This window comes from Pholcus phalangioides, unplaced genomic scaffold (assembly GCF_987345545.1).
Source record: "Pholcus phalangioides strain wild (caught in Gottingen) unplaced genomic scaffold, Ppha-v1.0 ptg000028l_1, whole genome shotgun sequence".
NCBI classification, from domain to species: Eukaryota; Metazoa; Arthropoda; class Arachnida; order Araneae; family Pholcidae; genus Pholcus; species Pholcus phalangioides.
In genome coordinates, this window is record NW_028301618.1 from 300,452 (window position 1) to 315,537 (window position 15,086).

At 44.0% G+C, this 15,086-nt stretch overlaps 1 protein-coding gene across 1 annotated transcript; it reads right to left on the minus strand.

Moving 5' to 3' along the window:
- Nucleotides 1-10,216: 10,216 nt before the first annotated feature.
- Nucleotides 10,217-14,851, minus strand: eEFSec (eukaryotic translation elongation factor, selenocysteine-specific). The gene is made up of 2 exons (XM_089252227.1): nucleotides 14,759-14,851; nucleotides 10,217-12,140 (listed from the first exon to the last, which is right to left on the minus strand). Exon 2 carries the CDS (start codon nucleotides 12,020-12,022, stop codon nucleotides 10,286-10,288), a length of 1,737 nt encoding a protein of 578 aa, XP_089108353.1. The 5' UTR covers nucleotides 12,023-12,140; nucleotides 14,759-14,851; the 3' UTR covers nucleotides 10,217-10,285.
- Between the last annotated feature and the right edge of the window lie 235 nt (nucleotides 14,852-15,086).

Here is a 15,086-nt window from a genome sequence, read left to right on the forward strand (position 1 = left end):
GTCGAACAGCTAAATTAATAGCAATTCAGAGGTGTTGACCGAGGAGGAATTAATGCAGGTTGACTGCTCCTGAAACTGAAGCGGTACCAGATCAAGATAAAAAAGTAGAAGACAGGTTCACCATGAGTAACATAGCGGAAAGGCTTCGCACGTTCAAATCAGCAATGGATCGTTTTCATGGCACGGATCCCCATATGGTACGCTCTTCACATTTAGAAAAATTGGTAGAGGAAGCCTTGTCATCATATTACAACATACTTGATGATATGAAGAAGACACGACAAACAGAAATCACAATGTTCTTTCAGAAAACATCGCCAGCAATCGCTGCACCCTCTTTTACATTTCGTTCTATCCTCTGCGTCACCCTGTCACCCTGCTCTTTCCAATAATATTCAATAAACAAGATATACAGGAAGAAAACTATGGTTTCGGTTATTCGCGGATTTCCCGTATTCGCGGTCACCCCCGGAACGTAACCCCCGCGAATACGGGGGGGGGCGACTGTAAATGAAAAATTTTCATCACCCTCACAGAGGGGTTATCGACAAGCTTCCAGGCCCCCTGTAGATGTTGACAGATTTCATTTTGGGGCCCTGGATGAATTGTTTCTAAAGTTCTGAGAATTGGGTTCGGGGGCCCTGGAATTTATTTATTGGTAAATTGAATACAAGTGAAAAATTTTCGTGGCCCCTACAGAGGGGATGTCCGACAAGCTTCCAGGTCGGTAGTTGACAAGTTTCATTTTGGGACCCTGAATGAACGCAATTTTTTTTTTTTTTGCACTGTAAAATTTGCAACAGTGAAAGCCTGAGATAAATTCAGCCTGGGTTCTGCTAAAATTCTGCGAATTGGGTCCCGGGTCCTTGATTGGGGGCCCTCGAATTTATTTGTTGGTAAATTGAATACAGGTGAATATTTTTCGTGGACCTCACATAGGGGATGTCAGACAAAGTTCCATGTCGGTGGCCCCATGAAGAAGTTGACAGGTTTCATTTAGGGGTCCTGGATGAAACTCATTGTTTTTTATTGTTTAACATTGTAAAATTTGCAACATCAATTGCCCGAGATAAAGCCAGTCTGAAGCCCCATTAAAATTATTTTAATTGGGTCCCGGGAAATTGGTTGGGGTCCTGGAATTTATTTGTTGGTAAAGTGAATACAAGTGAATTTTTCTTCTTGGGCCCTCGTGGAAGGGGGGGGGGTCCGACAAGCTTCCAAGTCGGTGGCCCCATGTTGGTAGTTGACAGGTTTTACTTTAGGGCCCCCATGGAGAAGTTTTCTGGGGTATTTGATGAATCAACTTTTGTTACTTTATTATTCTTAAATTTTTCCGTAAGCTAGTGCTTCGACATGTCACTTTTCATGGCACTCTTGATGAAGTGAGATATGTTGTAAAGAAAAACGGGAGTGGGGTACCGCCACAGGCGGAGGGGGAGGGGCTAAGCCCATACCCCAGCTTTGCAATGAAAATGAAACTAAAATAAGTGTAAAGAGGATGAAAAGTCATTCATAATAAAACATTATCAGTCTTGTAATGTTGACTTCCTTCACACGTACCAACGAGCGAAACCAACATTACCATTCGGAATCAGCATTTGCCTGGACCATAGTTATGTTCAGTTAATCACGTAATTAATTGACGGATTCTATCATATTTACCAATACGAGATTGGGGATTATGCATAATCACCGTTGAATACGATGAATTCTCGATTTATGAACAAAAATTCACAAATTAGAGTTTGGGAAAAAAAATTAGTTTTGCAGATTTCATTTTCCGCTATTCCAGAGTGTCCGTTAACGGGGAGTGAAATACTGTACATCGAAGCCCTATTCCACGGGACCAGGAATCAGAGAAGTGTCCGTTAACGGGGGAGCGAGCGTCTGTTAAGGGAGGGGTTCTCCACTGTACTGAAAATAATTATATTTACCTGCGCTTCTTTATTTATCCGCACGTGCGCTTTCCCTTCAAAACAATTTCGATGTGTAAAAATTTCCGAGAGTGAAAACATCGTCATATGGATAAATCTGTCATACGAAAATGCCGCCTAGTCGCCTCATGCCGGCCCTGCTTGTGCGGGACCTATTTTTGGGGTGTCCCTGCCAACACCAGCTTAAGCTTTCTGCTCTAGGTGGTGTTGCCCCTGCCCACGGTGTTTTTTTATTTTTTGTCCACAAAGCTTCTCTCCCTTTCAACTCGAATTTCGAGCTTCTCCTAGAGCGGTGACCAAGTGCCGATCCAGACACGGAAGGGGGGGGGGGGAGGGGGGGCGATCGTCCCTCCCAAGAGCCCCGAATAATATGGCAGGAGTTCGTCTGCCCCGTGAAATACGGATGATCCAATGCACCTACACGATAAGTCGCTTCTCCGACGCATCGCCCTGGATCCGCCTGCTTTCGCTCCATTCGCAGCTGAAGATCTCTGCCTCGGCTTTATCTGCAGCTGAATATTTCTGCCTCCATTCCATTAGCAGCTGCAGATGTCTGCCTTCACTCCAACCGCAGCAGCTGAAGATGTCTGCCTTTGCTCAGGAATGGATCAAGAGATTGGGGGGGGGGGGTTATAGGCAAGGACCTAATAATATTGGAAAATTTGCCTGTCCCGTAAAATACGGGACGATCCAACGACTTAACACAATTCGCTTCTCTCGACACATCGAACTGGATCCGTGCCAGGCGGTGCCCCATGCCACCACACGGGTCGCATGGTCCAAGAACCGTACCTAGTTAAAAGCACCGATTATGGTTTCTTTTCTTAATGTGGGTAGATTATAAATTTCATTGCTGGACAAATCCACAAAAATTTACATTCACGAATAAATACTTTTTATGCAAGAATAGGGCATCTGGTTACGTGAAAAAATACATGCCCGGCCAAAATTTTTACATATCCCGGGCATTTATCGATGAGTCCTATTGACAAGTATTTTATCGGCTGATTATGCCCCCCTCCCCTTCCTTCTCGCAAGTACCGTCTTAATGCGTGAGGTCACCCGGGCACGGTCGGGATGTGGTGGGGGTGCTCAACTTTAGAGAGGGCCTTGTGCATACACGATCAGATAGAAAATTTTGAGAGTAGGCATGCCAACTGGTGGGCAGGTATTCATTTCTAGCCAGATGGGGCGGGGGACTCAAAAAAATCATTTCGCCACAGGACCTATGCAGGGCATAGGGGCAACTGCGGTTGAGCCGGCTGGTTTGGTGCCGCGAGTGATCAAATTTCACCGTTTAGCCTCTGCTTCAACATTACAAGAGAGTGCACAAAATCATTGTTTGACCCGGATGACCAAGCCTGTTGTAGCCCCAGACTTTATGATGCTCTTAAGGCGGCTTTAATGTACCCGTAAGCAAGGGCGGCTAGAGAAAAAAAATCTCTACCAGTGGAGGATCTATATTTGTGCCCCCGACGAGGTTTTTCTGGTCCACAGTATTTTTTTACCTTTCCACTCGGGTTTGGCACGCCCCCTCCTAGAGAGGTGTCCTATGATGCTGCACAGGTCGCACGGCCTCTGGGGGGGGGGGGGGCTTGAAGGCTCTAACCTAGTACGATTCTTCACATTTTTGTTCTTTCATACTATAAATTCTTTATCGAGGGACCGGTGAAAAATCTGACTTAAGGCCTTCACCAAAGACTCCAGCCTAAGGGCCCTTTCAGGACCGGATCTCGAATCCTGCGAACTACGCGGCCACAGAAGGTGCCAACTGATAGGGGCTAATTTTCTGGGCCGCCAACCATTGAGCTTATATTACTGGAGAGCGGGCCTAACGAGAGGGCTCTCTTTCTCGTTAGCCCCGACTGGAGAGAGTATGACGTCAGCGGTCTCCGCCTTGGCAGTGCTAAGAACGGTGTCCCCAACTTCGTCGGAAGATCATGTGACTCGGTGAAAACACACACAATTCCCCATTATTTTCTTATGGCATCCACAGAAATTTAAAACAATTAATGAAAGAAATAGTTTCAGCACCGATGAGATAATTCGAGAGTTAATGAAAGAAAATATTCTAGGAATTAATGTAAAAGAGATCATTTTAGAGTTAATGAAAGTGATAATTCCAAAATTAATGAAAGAAAAATTCTAGAATTAATTAAAGAGATATTTCCAAATTAATGAAAGAGATATTTCCAAATTAATGAAAGAGATATTTCCAAATTAATGAAAGAGATATTTCCAAATTAATGAAAGAGATATTTCCAAATTAATGAAAGAAAAATTCTAGAATTAATGGAAGAGATAATTCCAAAATCAATGGAAGAGATAATTCCAAAATCAATGAAATAGGTAATTTCAGCATTAATGAAAAGTAATTCTAAAATTCAGGGAATAGATAATTCCAAAATTAATGAAAGCGATAAAGACAGCATTAATGAAAGATAATTTCAAACTGATGAAAAAGTGATTATTCAAAAATTAATGAAAGAGATAATTCCAGAATTAATGAGATTTCAGAGTCAATGAAAGAGATAATTCCAGAATTAATGAGATTTCAGAGTCAATGAAAGAGATAATTCCAGAATTAATGAGATTTCAGAGTCAATGAAAGAGATAATTCCAGAATTAATGAGATTTCAGAGTCAATGAAAGAGATAATTCCAGAATTAATGAGATTTCAGAGTCAATGAAAGAGATAATTCCAGAATTAATGAAAAAGATAATTCCAGAATTAATGAAAAAGATAATTCCAGAATTAATGAAAAAGATAATTCCAGAATTAATGAAAAAGATAATTCCAGAATTAATGAAAAAGATAATTCCAGAATTAATGAAAAAGATAATTCCAGAATTAATGAAAGATATAATTCCAGAATTAATGAAAGAGGCAATTCCAGAATTAATGAGATTTCAGAGCCAATGAAAGAAATAATTCCAACATTGATAAAAGAAATAACTTCAGCATATATATCGGGTGAGTCGAAACTTTATGCCCCGCACGTAGCAGTTTTTTTACCTTGCAGCATTTCCCGCAAAATCAAAATGACACTAATAATTTCACGGGAATCCAATATTAATTTAATACTCTGGAATACTTTCACTGCGGTTCTCAACCTTTATCGACTCGCGGAGCCCTTTTTAGCATGAAATTTGCATGGCTATGGAACTATTCTCTTTTATTTGTAAAATTCACTTATTTATTTTATTTTTTTCGGGTGGCTCTACTGGGAAGTCCACGCAAATCACCGGTTGATAAGTCTTTTTCTATTTTTTCAATATTGTGGTGCTGCCATCTCATGTCAGAATTAGAAGTGACTTATGTGGTGATAATGAAGTTCAGGTTAAAAAAACTATATTCTTCATTTCGCTCAGTTCCTTATACACAAAGCTTATGAACTGAACTGAAAGTTCTAACTAACAGTTCAGTTATTTTTCCAGGAAACAAAGAGACGTCTAAAACGAAGGTCTTTCCAACAAGCAGACGACAGGTAACAAGTGAATTTCCTCACGTAAATTCATAGTGTAAGTGCTGCCATCTAACCTCAGAATTAAAAGTGACACATGTGGCGAAGATGAAGTATAATAAAAAAAACTATATTCTTCATTCTGCTCAGTTCCTTACGAACAATGCTCATAAACTGAGATGGAAATTTGAACTAAAAGTTCTGCTATTTTATGTGGGCATACGGAGACAGCCAAAACTGAGAACCTCTTAATGAGCAGACGACAGGCAAAAAGTAGATTTGTTCGATTCCTTACACACTGAGCTCACAAACTGAACTGGATATTCAAACTAACAGTTCAGTTATTCTTTTATAACATAAGGAGATGTCTAAAACACAGTACCTTGGGAGAAGCAGACGACAGAGATTCGAAGGCTTGATTTATTTACTCTCTCGTGCTGCCATCTAATCTCGAAATATCCTTCAACTCAAACGATGATGAAAAAAAGAGAGAGAGAGAGAGTCGTTTTTGTTTAGAATAGCAACATCATCGACTTCGTAATCAATATGAACCTAAAAATTATTGATCAAAATGAAAAAAAAAAACTTTTATGATAATTTACTAACTAAATTATCATAAAAGCTTGTAAATTATGATAAAATTTCTTTATGAAATGAAAATTTCGGTAAAAAATTTGTACATTTGTAATAATAATTTTTTTGTAGGAAAAATAAAATTTCTTTCCACAGAAAAGTCCTGACAATATGGATGATCGAACAAATAAGTGAAAATACGGATTATGTGGTCTTCGGTAGGGTTATTAGATTCCAAAACTGAGAAAGGAGGACGCCTGGTGCTTACCTTAGGTAACGCCACGTTTCCAAATGTTTGCAACAGATGGCACCACTATACTCACAGAAAAACCACAATAACAACCTACTACCACAATAATTTTTCACAACTGAAACAGAACCGCTGAAAGAAAGCAAAACGGGAAAGAAAAAATGGGAACAAATAACGATCCGTACCCCTACGATTTTCCACCTCACGGTCTGGTCAGCTTTACTGCTTTGCGGTCTCTGCCTAGAGCATAGTTTCCCAACCTTTTTTGTCCCATCGACCCTCTTTTAAGAATTTTTTTTCTCCCATCGCCCCCAACGCAGTCTAACCCATAGGATCCTATGTTATACCCGTAGCTTCTACCGATCCCGTTAACGCCCACGTTGGGAATTACTGGCCTGGAGCATGGTGAGGTGTTTTTTTTTGGCCAAGAACTTTATTTTTTTGCATTGATTGGCATTTCTGAAAGACTTCATAGCTCTACCCAGTGCCGTCTTAACGAATGGGCCAACCCGGGAGCCTCAAGAGAAGAGGAGGGCCTCAGAAACACGAGAAATAGTTGAATTTTTCGAGAATTTTCCAGGAAGGACCTCAGAAAAATCACTTCGCCCTGGGTCCCATGATGCTCTAAAGACGGCCGTGGCTATAAATTAGTTACAGAAGAACCTATGAAAATCTGACTGGGGACCCCGCAAGAGATCCCAATCTAGACGCCCGGCTACAGGATGGAGGTCACGGGTTATGCTTTACCGTCGCACCTGGGAGAGGGTGGTATTTGCTGAAGCTAAGAGAGACTATTGATGCGTCTATTTCTCAGCCAACACCACCTATAGAAGATCGTCTTCTCTTCTATAAGTATGGTGTTGCCTCTCATCGCCTCACTCCATAGTCCATGAAATAAGGAAGGAAGAGCAGGGCCGTCTTAAGAGCACAATGGCCCCCGGGCCAAGTGATTTTTCTGAAGCCCTACCTAGAAAAATTTTGAAAATTTCAATCAGTTCACATTTTTGTGAGGCCCCTCTTCCCTTGAGGCCCGGGTGGACCCATGCGTTAAGACGGCACTGGCTCTACCCACGAAAATTACCCCCCCCCCCCCACCCTTATCTTTTTTGCCAGACATGATTCGCTATATAAGAATCAGCTTTGAGTATTGTTTGCCTCATAGTATTTTGTTTATTTCTGAATGGAAGAGGTAATCGCGCACCCTCCCTACTTTGAGGTACATATGGAAGAGCCTCATGAAAATGATATCTCTCTGGTAGAATTTTCGAAAGTAAATATGTAAATTGAGTAGCAGGTATTTCTAGCCAGGTAAAAGGGCACTCCAGAAAAATCATTTGGCCCGGGGGAGGGGCATTGTGGTGCTGTTATGTGGGTTCGTCAATGCTGAAATGAGAGGCTTTCTAAAGAACTAAAGCGAGATATCTCGTCGATACCGTTTAAAGGGTTAAATATACTACACTTAAGGGGTCATTCAGAAATACGTCAGCAGATGTTTAGCCATATTTGACCCCTGCCCCTTGTCAGCAAAACTCTGAACCCCCCCCCCCCCAAATCAGCAAAAGTTCGGCAGCTCTACCTCCTGTGTACGCCCCCCCCCCCATCGAAAATTTTGTTTTTTGGTGCTAAAAATATTTAAGATATCAGAAGGAAATACATTTATATGTTATTATAATAAATTTCTGTTACTTTCAATGCTATTTGAAGGCTATGAACCCAAAATTTCTCCCGTAAGAAATTCATTGCAACCCAACTTCCAAGCCATTTATGCTAAACCCATGGCCCGAGGACCAAATGTGGCCCTTGTGGGCATTGGCGTACGCAAAGGGGGGGGGGGTTGGTGTTTTAAACGCCCCCCCCCCCCCAAGCCGAGATTATAGTGTTATTTTGTTGGAAAAAACGTAAACCCCATCCTTGAGAAGAAAAAAAAATTGAAACTTCCCCCCCCCTCCCGAGAAAATTCTGCGTACGCCTATGCTTGTGGGTTATCTCATGTGGCCAGATCACCTCAAACCCAATTTTGTAAAAATGAACTAAGCAGCACATTCACAGATCACTTGAGTGACCCGCGGCACAGTTCCAGAACACTTCAACGGCACGCAACAAATTTCTAGAGCGCTTAAATGGCCCGGACACATTTCCAGGTCACTTAAAATATCCGCGGAACATTTAGAGATCTTTCTCTCAAACCGAGCACAACTCAGGGTTGTCGCCATGGGCCGACTATCTACCGACTGAGTCGTGCCGAAAGTTTGAGTATATGTATCTAACAGTCTGAGCGCATATGTGGTGCTGTGTGTGTGTATTTTTAGTGGTACTACTACCCCAGTATCACAACGATATCGTTAGGATATTGTACCGATACTGGTTCGACTTCCGAACGTCGAATCAATACCGAACGTCGGAAAGGTGTCGAAAACTTTTACGTGTCCGTTATCGATCTAATAAAAATGGGTGCTACTTAACCTTTTCTTTCTTTCAAACCGAGCACAACTCAGGTCTATCGCCATCTATGGGCAATTTACTACCTAATGAGTTGTGCCGGAGGTGTAACTGCGTGTGTACCTAACAGTCTGAGTGCATATGTAGTGTTGTGTTTGATTTTTCAGTGCTGCCATCTATGTTTCAGAAGGGAAGTGAGTGATGTGTTATGATTGAATTACATTTGTGCTGTTTGTAGGTCTGCTGCTCTCTGTGGAGAGACTTTTTAACGGGGAGATTGGCTCACATTTGTGTCCCTAAGTTGGGAACCACAGAAAACCAACTTCAGCCGACCACCACTATGGCGACGGTGGGGTTCGAATCCGGGTCCTCGCGATGCGAGTCCGTCACTATGACCACTCGATCACCATAGCGGCGGGGTACTACTTAACCGTACATGTACCTCGTACACATTCCTCTACGGAATTTCTAACGAATCGGCACATGCCGTAATGTGTTCTGAGTGAATGTGTGGCCCTAACGCATAGGCGGAGATGGACTTGGAAGTCTGGGGGGGGGGCACGATGATGATGATGTCAATTCGTATATACATTAGATCAGTCGACTTCACCTTTGATGCTGGGGGCCCCCACGCCCCCCCCCCTCTCCCCGCATCTCCACCCATGCCCTAACGTATTTATGTCGTAGAATTGGGCTTGTTTGGTGTTCATGCTGCCATGTGTCATGAATTCGCATGTTGTGTCAGTATTGTGCGGTAGGTCTGCCTGCTCTCTGCGGAGACCGGCTCGCATTCGCACCTAGATGCAAGCTGGAAAACCTACTTCAGCCGAAAAACAAATTTTTAGTGCTGCCACCTATATTTCAAATTTCGAGTGAAGTGTAATGGTTGAATATTTGTGTCGCTGCAGGGCTGTTTCTCTCAGTAGCGAGACTTTTTAACTGGGAGATCGGATCGCATTCGTGCCTTCAAGTTGGGAACCAGAGAAAATCAACTTCAGCCGATCACCACTGTGGCACCGGTAGGGTTCGAACCCGGGTCTTAGCTATGCGTGCCCGTCACTATGACCACTCAACAATTTAGAGATCACTAAAGTGGCTGGGAGCCTGCTGCCAGGCTGAGGACTTCTTAATAGGGGGAATGGTTAGTTCAGGTGCCTACAAACCAGCGGAAGGTTTTTCTCGTTTTTGGCATATTCAGTAACGATGCCATTAAGAATATTTTATAAAGGGTGGGTGATGACGTAAACATCATTCAAACCCCCTTTCTTTCCCCTCCCCCATTGATGCTGACATAATACTTGGATGACCCCCTCCCCCAATTCATTAATTTATTTATTAGTAAGATTAACTTCACATTCAAAATTCATCATTTGCAGCTACTAGTGATAAACATTTCATAGGCATGTCTAATTCAGTGAAGCAATGTGATCTGGTTCAACCTCAATGTTTCGGATTCGCGGTGCAGGATCCCTAGAGAGAGGAAATCCAGGCCCGTTGCCATTGAGGAAACCCTAGTCGCAGCCCATTCCGAGCAGAAAGTAAGTCGGGCTAAAATGTTAATTAGAAATTATATATTTATTTGATAACCATGTAAAAATACAATTCGAAGGAACTCCCCCCCCCCCTCAAGAGGTGCCACCGAAGACTTTTCTCTTGGGCGCCTGCAGGATCTTCTTGTTAGGATCGTAAGTGTACCTCCTGAACTCCAGGAAGACCTTCACCTGACTCCGTTGGTGGCCAGGCTGTTTTTCTTCTCCGGCCTCCTCCTGTTTCTTGCCCCTCTTCTTGTGGCCTATCAGCTTGACGGTCTCGGGAGACAATCCGTCGGGCACGCGCACCTTGACCTTCCCCCCCTGGCCGAAGGAGCCCTCTATGAGGCCCCGCTCACCGGTCTCGAGTTCCACCGCGAGGTTCTGGAAGAGCTGTATCTTGGTCTCCTTCTTGAATAGGTCGCGAACTATGACCTCCTGGTCGCCCGTCGCCCTCTCGACGACGCCCTCCTTGCGCTTCGTCTTGTACACCTTCAGGTTCTGTAGCCAGACCTCCAGAGGCTGCCGACCGGCAGAGAATATCTCCAGGACGCTGCCGTGGAAGGCGATCCTACAGGCGCTAGAGTGGATGTCCATGTCTAGTTTCGAACCTATTAGGATGGACTTCCTGCTGACCACCACCGGCTTCTCGAAGTGCAGCAGGGCGTACTGGATCGCGGGGCGAACGGTCTTGGATTCGGCCTCGTCGCTTCCGGATCCCGCCAACTCGCTCAGGAATATGTACTCCTCGTCGAATGCGAATTGGCCGTCGCCGTTGGCACCCCTGACGCCCTCGACGTCGCCGTCCGGCAGCAGTCCGAAGAAAGAGCACTTCGCCAGGACGGTGTCGTGCATGATGCTAACGTGGAACTTGGCGCTGTTGCAGCAGCTCCCTTTGAAGTGCGGGATCTTCTCGACGACCGCCAGGACGGCGTCGGCGAATTGCATGTGTCCCGGCGAGCACACCATGCCCCTCTCCAGATGCTTGGGATCGAACTGGGTGACGCATATCCCGACCCTGTCGCCCTGGATGGCCCTGTCCACGGGCTTCCTGAACATCTGGATGCTCTTGACCTTCCTGTTCAGTCCTGCTGTTGGGATCTCGATGCTGTCCGAGATCCCGACGGCGCCCTGCACCACAGTACCCGTCATGACGGTGCCCTGGCCCCTCACGGCGAAACAGTGGTCCACGGCGAACTCGAAGGGACCCTGCGAAGACCTCCGGGGAACGTACGCCATTTTGGTGATGGTGCTTATCAGTTCGTCGATGCCACTGGGGTCCTTGGCCTCCTGGGCGTTCCCGCCCGGATTCGCAGCAACCGCAATCATAGGGGCCGAAGAAAACTTTGTCTTCCCGAGGGCCCTCGGCAGGCCCTTCTTGAGCTTGTCTATCATGTGGGTCCTCTTGTCCGGCGGGAACAGGTCGATCTTGTTGATGACGACCAGCAGTCGGTCGCACGTGATCTCGCCGATGACCAGGCACTCGGCAGTCTGAGTCTGGATGCCCTTGGTGGCGTCGATGACCAGCATCATCATGTCGATGATCTGGGCCCCGCCGATTATCGTCCGTATCAGGGAAGCGTGTCCCGGGCAGTCCACCAGCGTGAACTGGAGAGCGTCGTAGTCCTCCGCGTCCGTCCTGAGGTGGTCGGGGAAGTCCACGTGGAAGGACGAGAACCCCAGGTCTATGGTGATGCCCCTCTCCCTGCTCTGGGGGTTCTTGTCGAAGCAGGCGGTCGAGGCGACGGAGCTGAGCACCTTGGAGAGCGTCGTCTTGCCACTGTCCACGTGGCCCAAGACTCCGACGTTCAGGTTAAGCACTTTCTTGGCCATTTGTTAGTTCAGCGCGAGACTTCTAGATCAAAGACGCCTCCTCTCTTGGCCGGTGTTCCCCGGGCGTACCGTGCGCGAGATGGGTGCTCGTCATGCGGTAGGATTTTGGAAAGAGCACCTGTGAAAAAATAAAAAAGCAAATGAGCAAAAAGGAATTTCAATTGACAAACATGAATTACCTTGGAAAACACTACACAGCTGCACTAGAACGGGAGACCGAAGGGACCCCCCCTAAAAGACTTCTTGGACACCTGTGACCCCCTTGTGCCTATGAAGGTCGTGGACCCTAACTTTTAATTCAGGTGACAGTACCAAATACATCACTTGATGGGTAAGGCTGCGATCATAGTGGAGCGAAGAGATACGAGTTCCAAGAACAGCGACTAGGAAGGAAAAAAATGCATAGGGGTGGAGGAAGAGATGTCCGCACATACTAAAAGAGGGAGAAAATAGAGAAAATGGCCGGAGGGGGCTCTGAACTGTAAGGGTGTGATGATGATCTCTCCACAGAAGAGGGAAAGAGAAAAAAAGGGAAGAAAACGGACCAATCAGCAGATCGAGGTGAAAACAAATAGGATTGTTCAAGTCACGCACCTCGTTGAATGGCCTCTCTCCCTCTCTTTCACCTCACCCCTCCAGTTTGTGAGGTGTAGAGCAAAACAATACACAAAATATATATATAGTTTAAGCCGCTAGTCTCTATTATGCACTCCCGTACCACATGGTTGCCTCACTATGTTTTCCCTAAATGAGGAGAGAGTAAAAAGGACACTATTCAACAAGACACTTGGACATTCCAATCCCCCCTCTCCCCCCGCCACACAGAGGTGGATGGGCCGCCTGTAGGCTACACGCTACACAAATTTCACCGCCCTACTCCCACTCTAGTCTAATTTTCTTGACCACTCATTCCCCCGAATTTGCTGCTCTGCACTATCCCAGTAAGCCTGCCCCTCTTTCTTCAAAGTCACTCTTTTGGTGACTCGTGTCTTTGCACACTTTCTTGGTCACTCTTTTGGTCTCTTATTCTATAAACCACTCCCATGCTTAAACATTTTTCTAGGTCGAGACTCGCTGACTTAATCCCTTGCTCTCTCTGTCACTCCAAGGCTCACACACAAACTTTTGGTGACTTTCACACACACTGTTTAGGTCACAGCTGCGAGTTTTTGTGGTTACTTTACTGGTGTGATTTATATACACCAGAGGGGTGCTGAAAAAAAGGCCTCAAGCAGCCATTAATCCCATGGATTTATTTGAAAACCATAATACTATTACTAAACCACACATGCACCATGTTCATATATATTTTTTAATATAACGCACAATGCGTTTTCCAACTTCGAGCAGGTCTTCCCTTCAAAAAATCTCTTCACAGAAAGCAGGTAGATTCCCATGAGTACTAAAATTATTTCACTTGATATTCAATTGATTCATACACCTGCCACTTTCACTTCTGACTTGGAACATGGATAGTTGCAATTCTGAAACACTTCGCACGTCTCTGACACTCCAAAACACATTAAGCACACACAACATTAACTGGCACACACCAACTGACAAAAACCTGGCTAGGCCACTGTTCTTACTGTCACTGTTTTGGTCGCTCACTCTCTGGGTCACTTACTCACCTGGTCTTTCGTTCTCTATGTCACTCCCATTCTTACTGTCACTGTTTGGGTCGCTCATTGACCTAGTTCCTTGTTCCCTGTGTCACTCTTTTGGTCATTTGCATGCTTGTGAACTCTCATTTCTTTGATTACTATTTTGAGATTGTAATTCTGTACGCACCCACATTCCCTTTGCAATGCTTCGATATCCCGCCAGATGGGAAGGGGGCCGGGGATCCGGTCTTTTTTTAGTACATTTTGGAAGTGTTTGAATGTTGTGCTACATTTTTTTGGTAGCCATCTTATATCTCTGCGATGTTGAAGAAGTTTAGTGAAAAATAAAATTCTGGGTCATTAAGGGGGTCAGAGAGAACCTTCGCTCAATTGCAAATCTGCAATTTGGCAGCAATCTTGCTTATGGTATCTTAGCCCCCCTAACCCTTACAATGAGGCCCATCTTTTCATGGAGGGGGCCTTGCGCAAGCTAATTGAAAGGGAACAGCTATAGTATAACCCTTGTTTTTTCTTAAGTAACTTCTTGTGCAAACCGGCTTTTAGAATGTTTTGTTTATCATCGTTTTTGCTGTTGTTCATTTTTTATCATATTTTTTGTTTTAAAAGCCATGATATTATCCGTTTTAAGAGGATGTGTTGGAGATTTTTCCTTTGACGAGAGAGACGTCCGAAAGCATGGTTCTGTTTCACTCTTGACAATATCTCGTCATGTTTTTGGACGTTTCGTCAAAAATGGGTTATATTATGCCCAATTATAGATTATATATCTTCATTTCCAAATGAAGACTATTAATGGGCAATGCATTGAGGAAGAGGGGTGGGTGTGGTGTTGCTACATCCTATCACAATTTATGTTAATCCCTATGCAGGGTTATAATGGGAGGGGGCGAGTCCTCATAAATTAAAGGCCCCTGTGGTAGACACCCTTGTTTATAATTATGTCGTGAATCATGTGCTAGAATCAACACCAAGAAGAGTAAATTAGCAATTTCAAAAATTAATAAATTTATGCACCCAAATATACAAGTAAACAGAGTCGTGATAATTACTAATACATGTTGAAGCTGAAAAACTACTATTTTTTTTTAAATTTAAATAAATCAATACTCACAGGGTTTTAAAATTCTACAATAACTGTTTCCTTATAACCCCTAGGAAAAACTTTATCACGCTGGGGGTTTTGTTTATCATTGATCGGTACGGCTGTGACCATTCTGAACACTGTTCCTCGATGTCCAAAACAAAAATTTGATAAAAAAAAAAATAAATTGAGAAAAATTCTAAAAGAATGACAAAAAAATAAAATATATCAAAATTTAAATATTTTGGTTAAAAAATTAATTATTTTCTCTAAAATCGAAAATAAACGCAAATTTGTGAACTCTAGCGGTTAAAGTTTCAAGCTTGCGAGTAGGTATGTAGATCACTTTTGTTTAAGT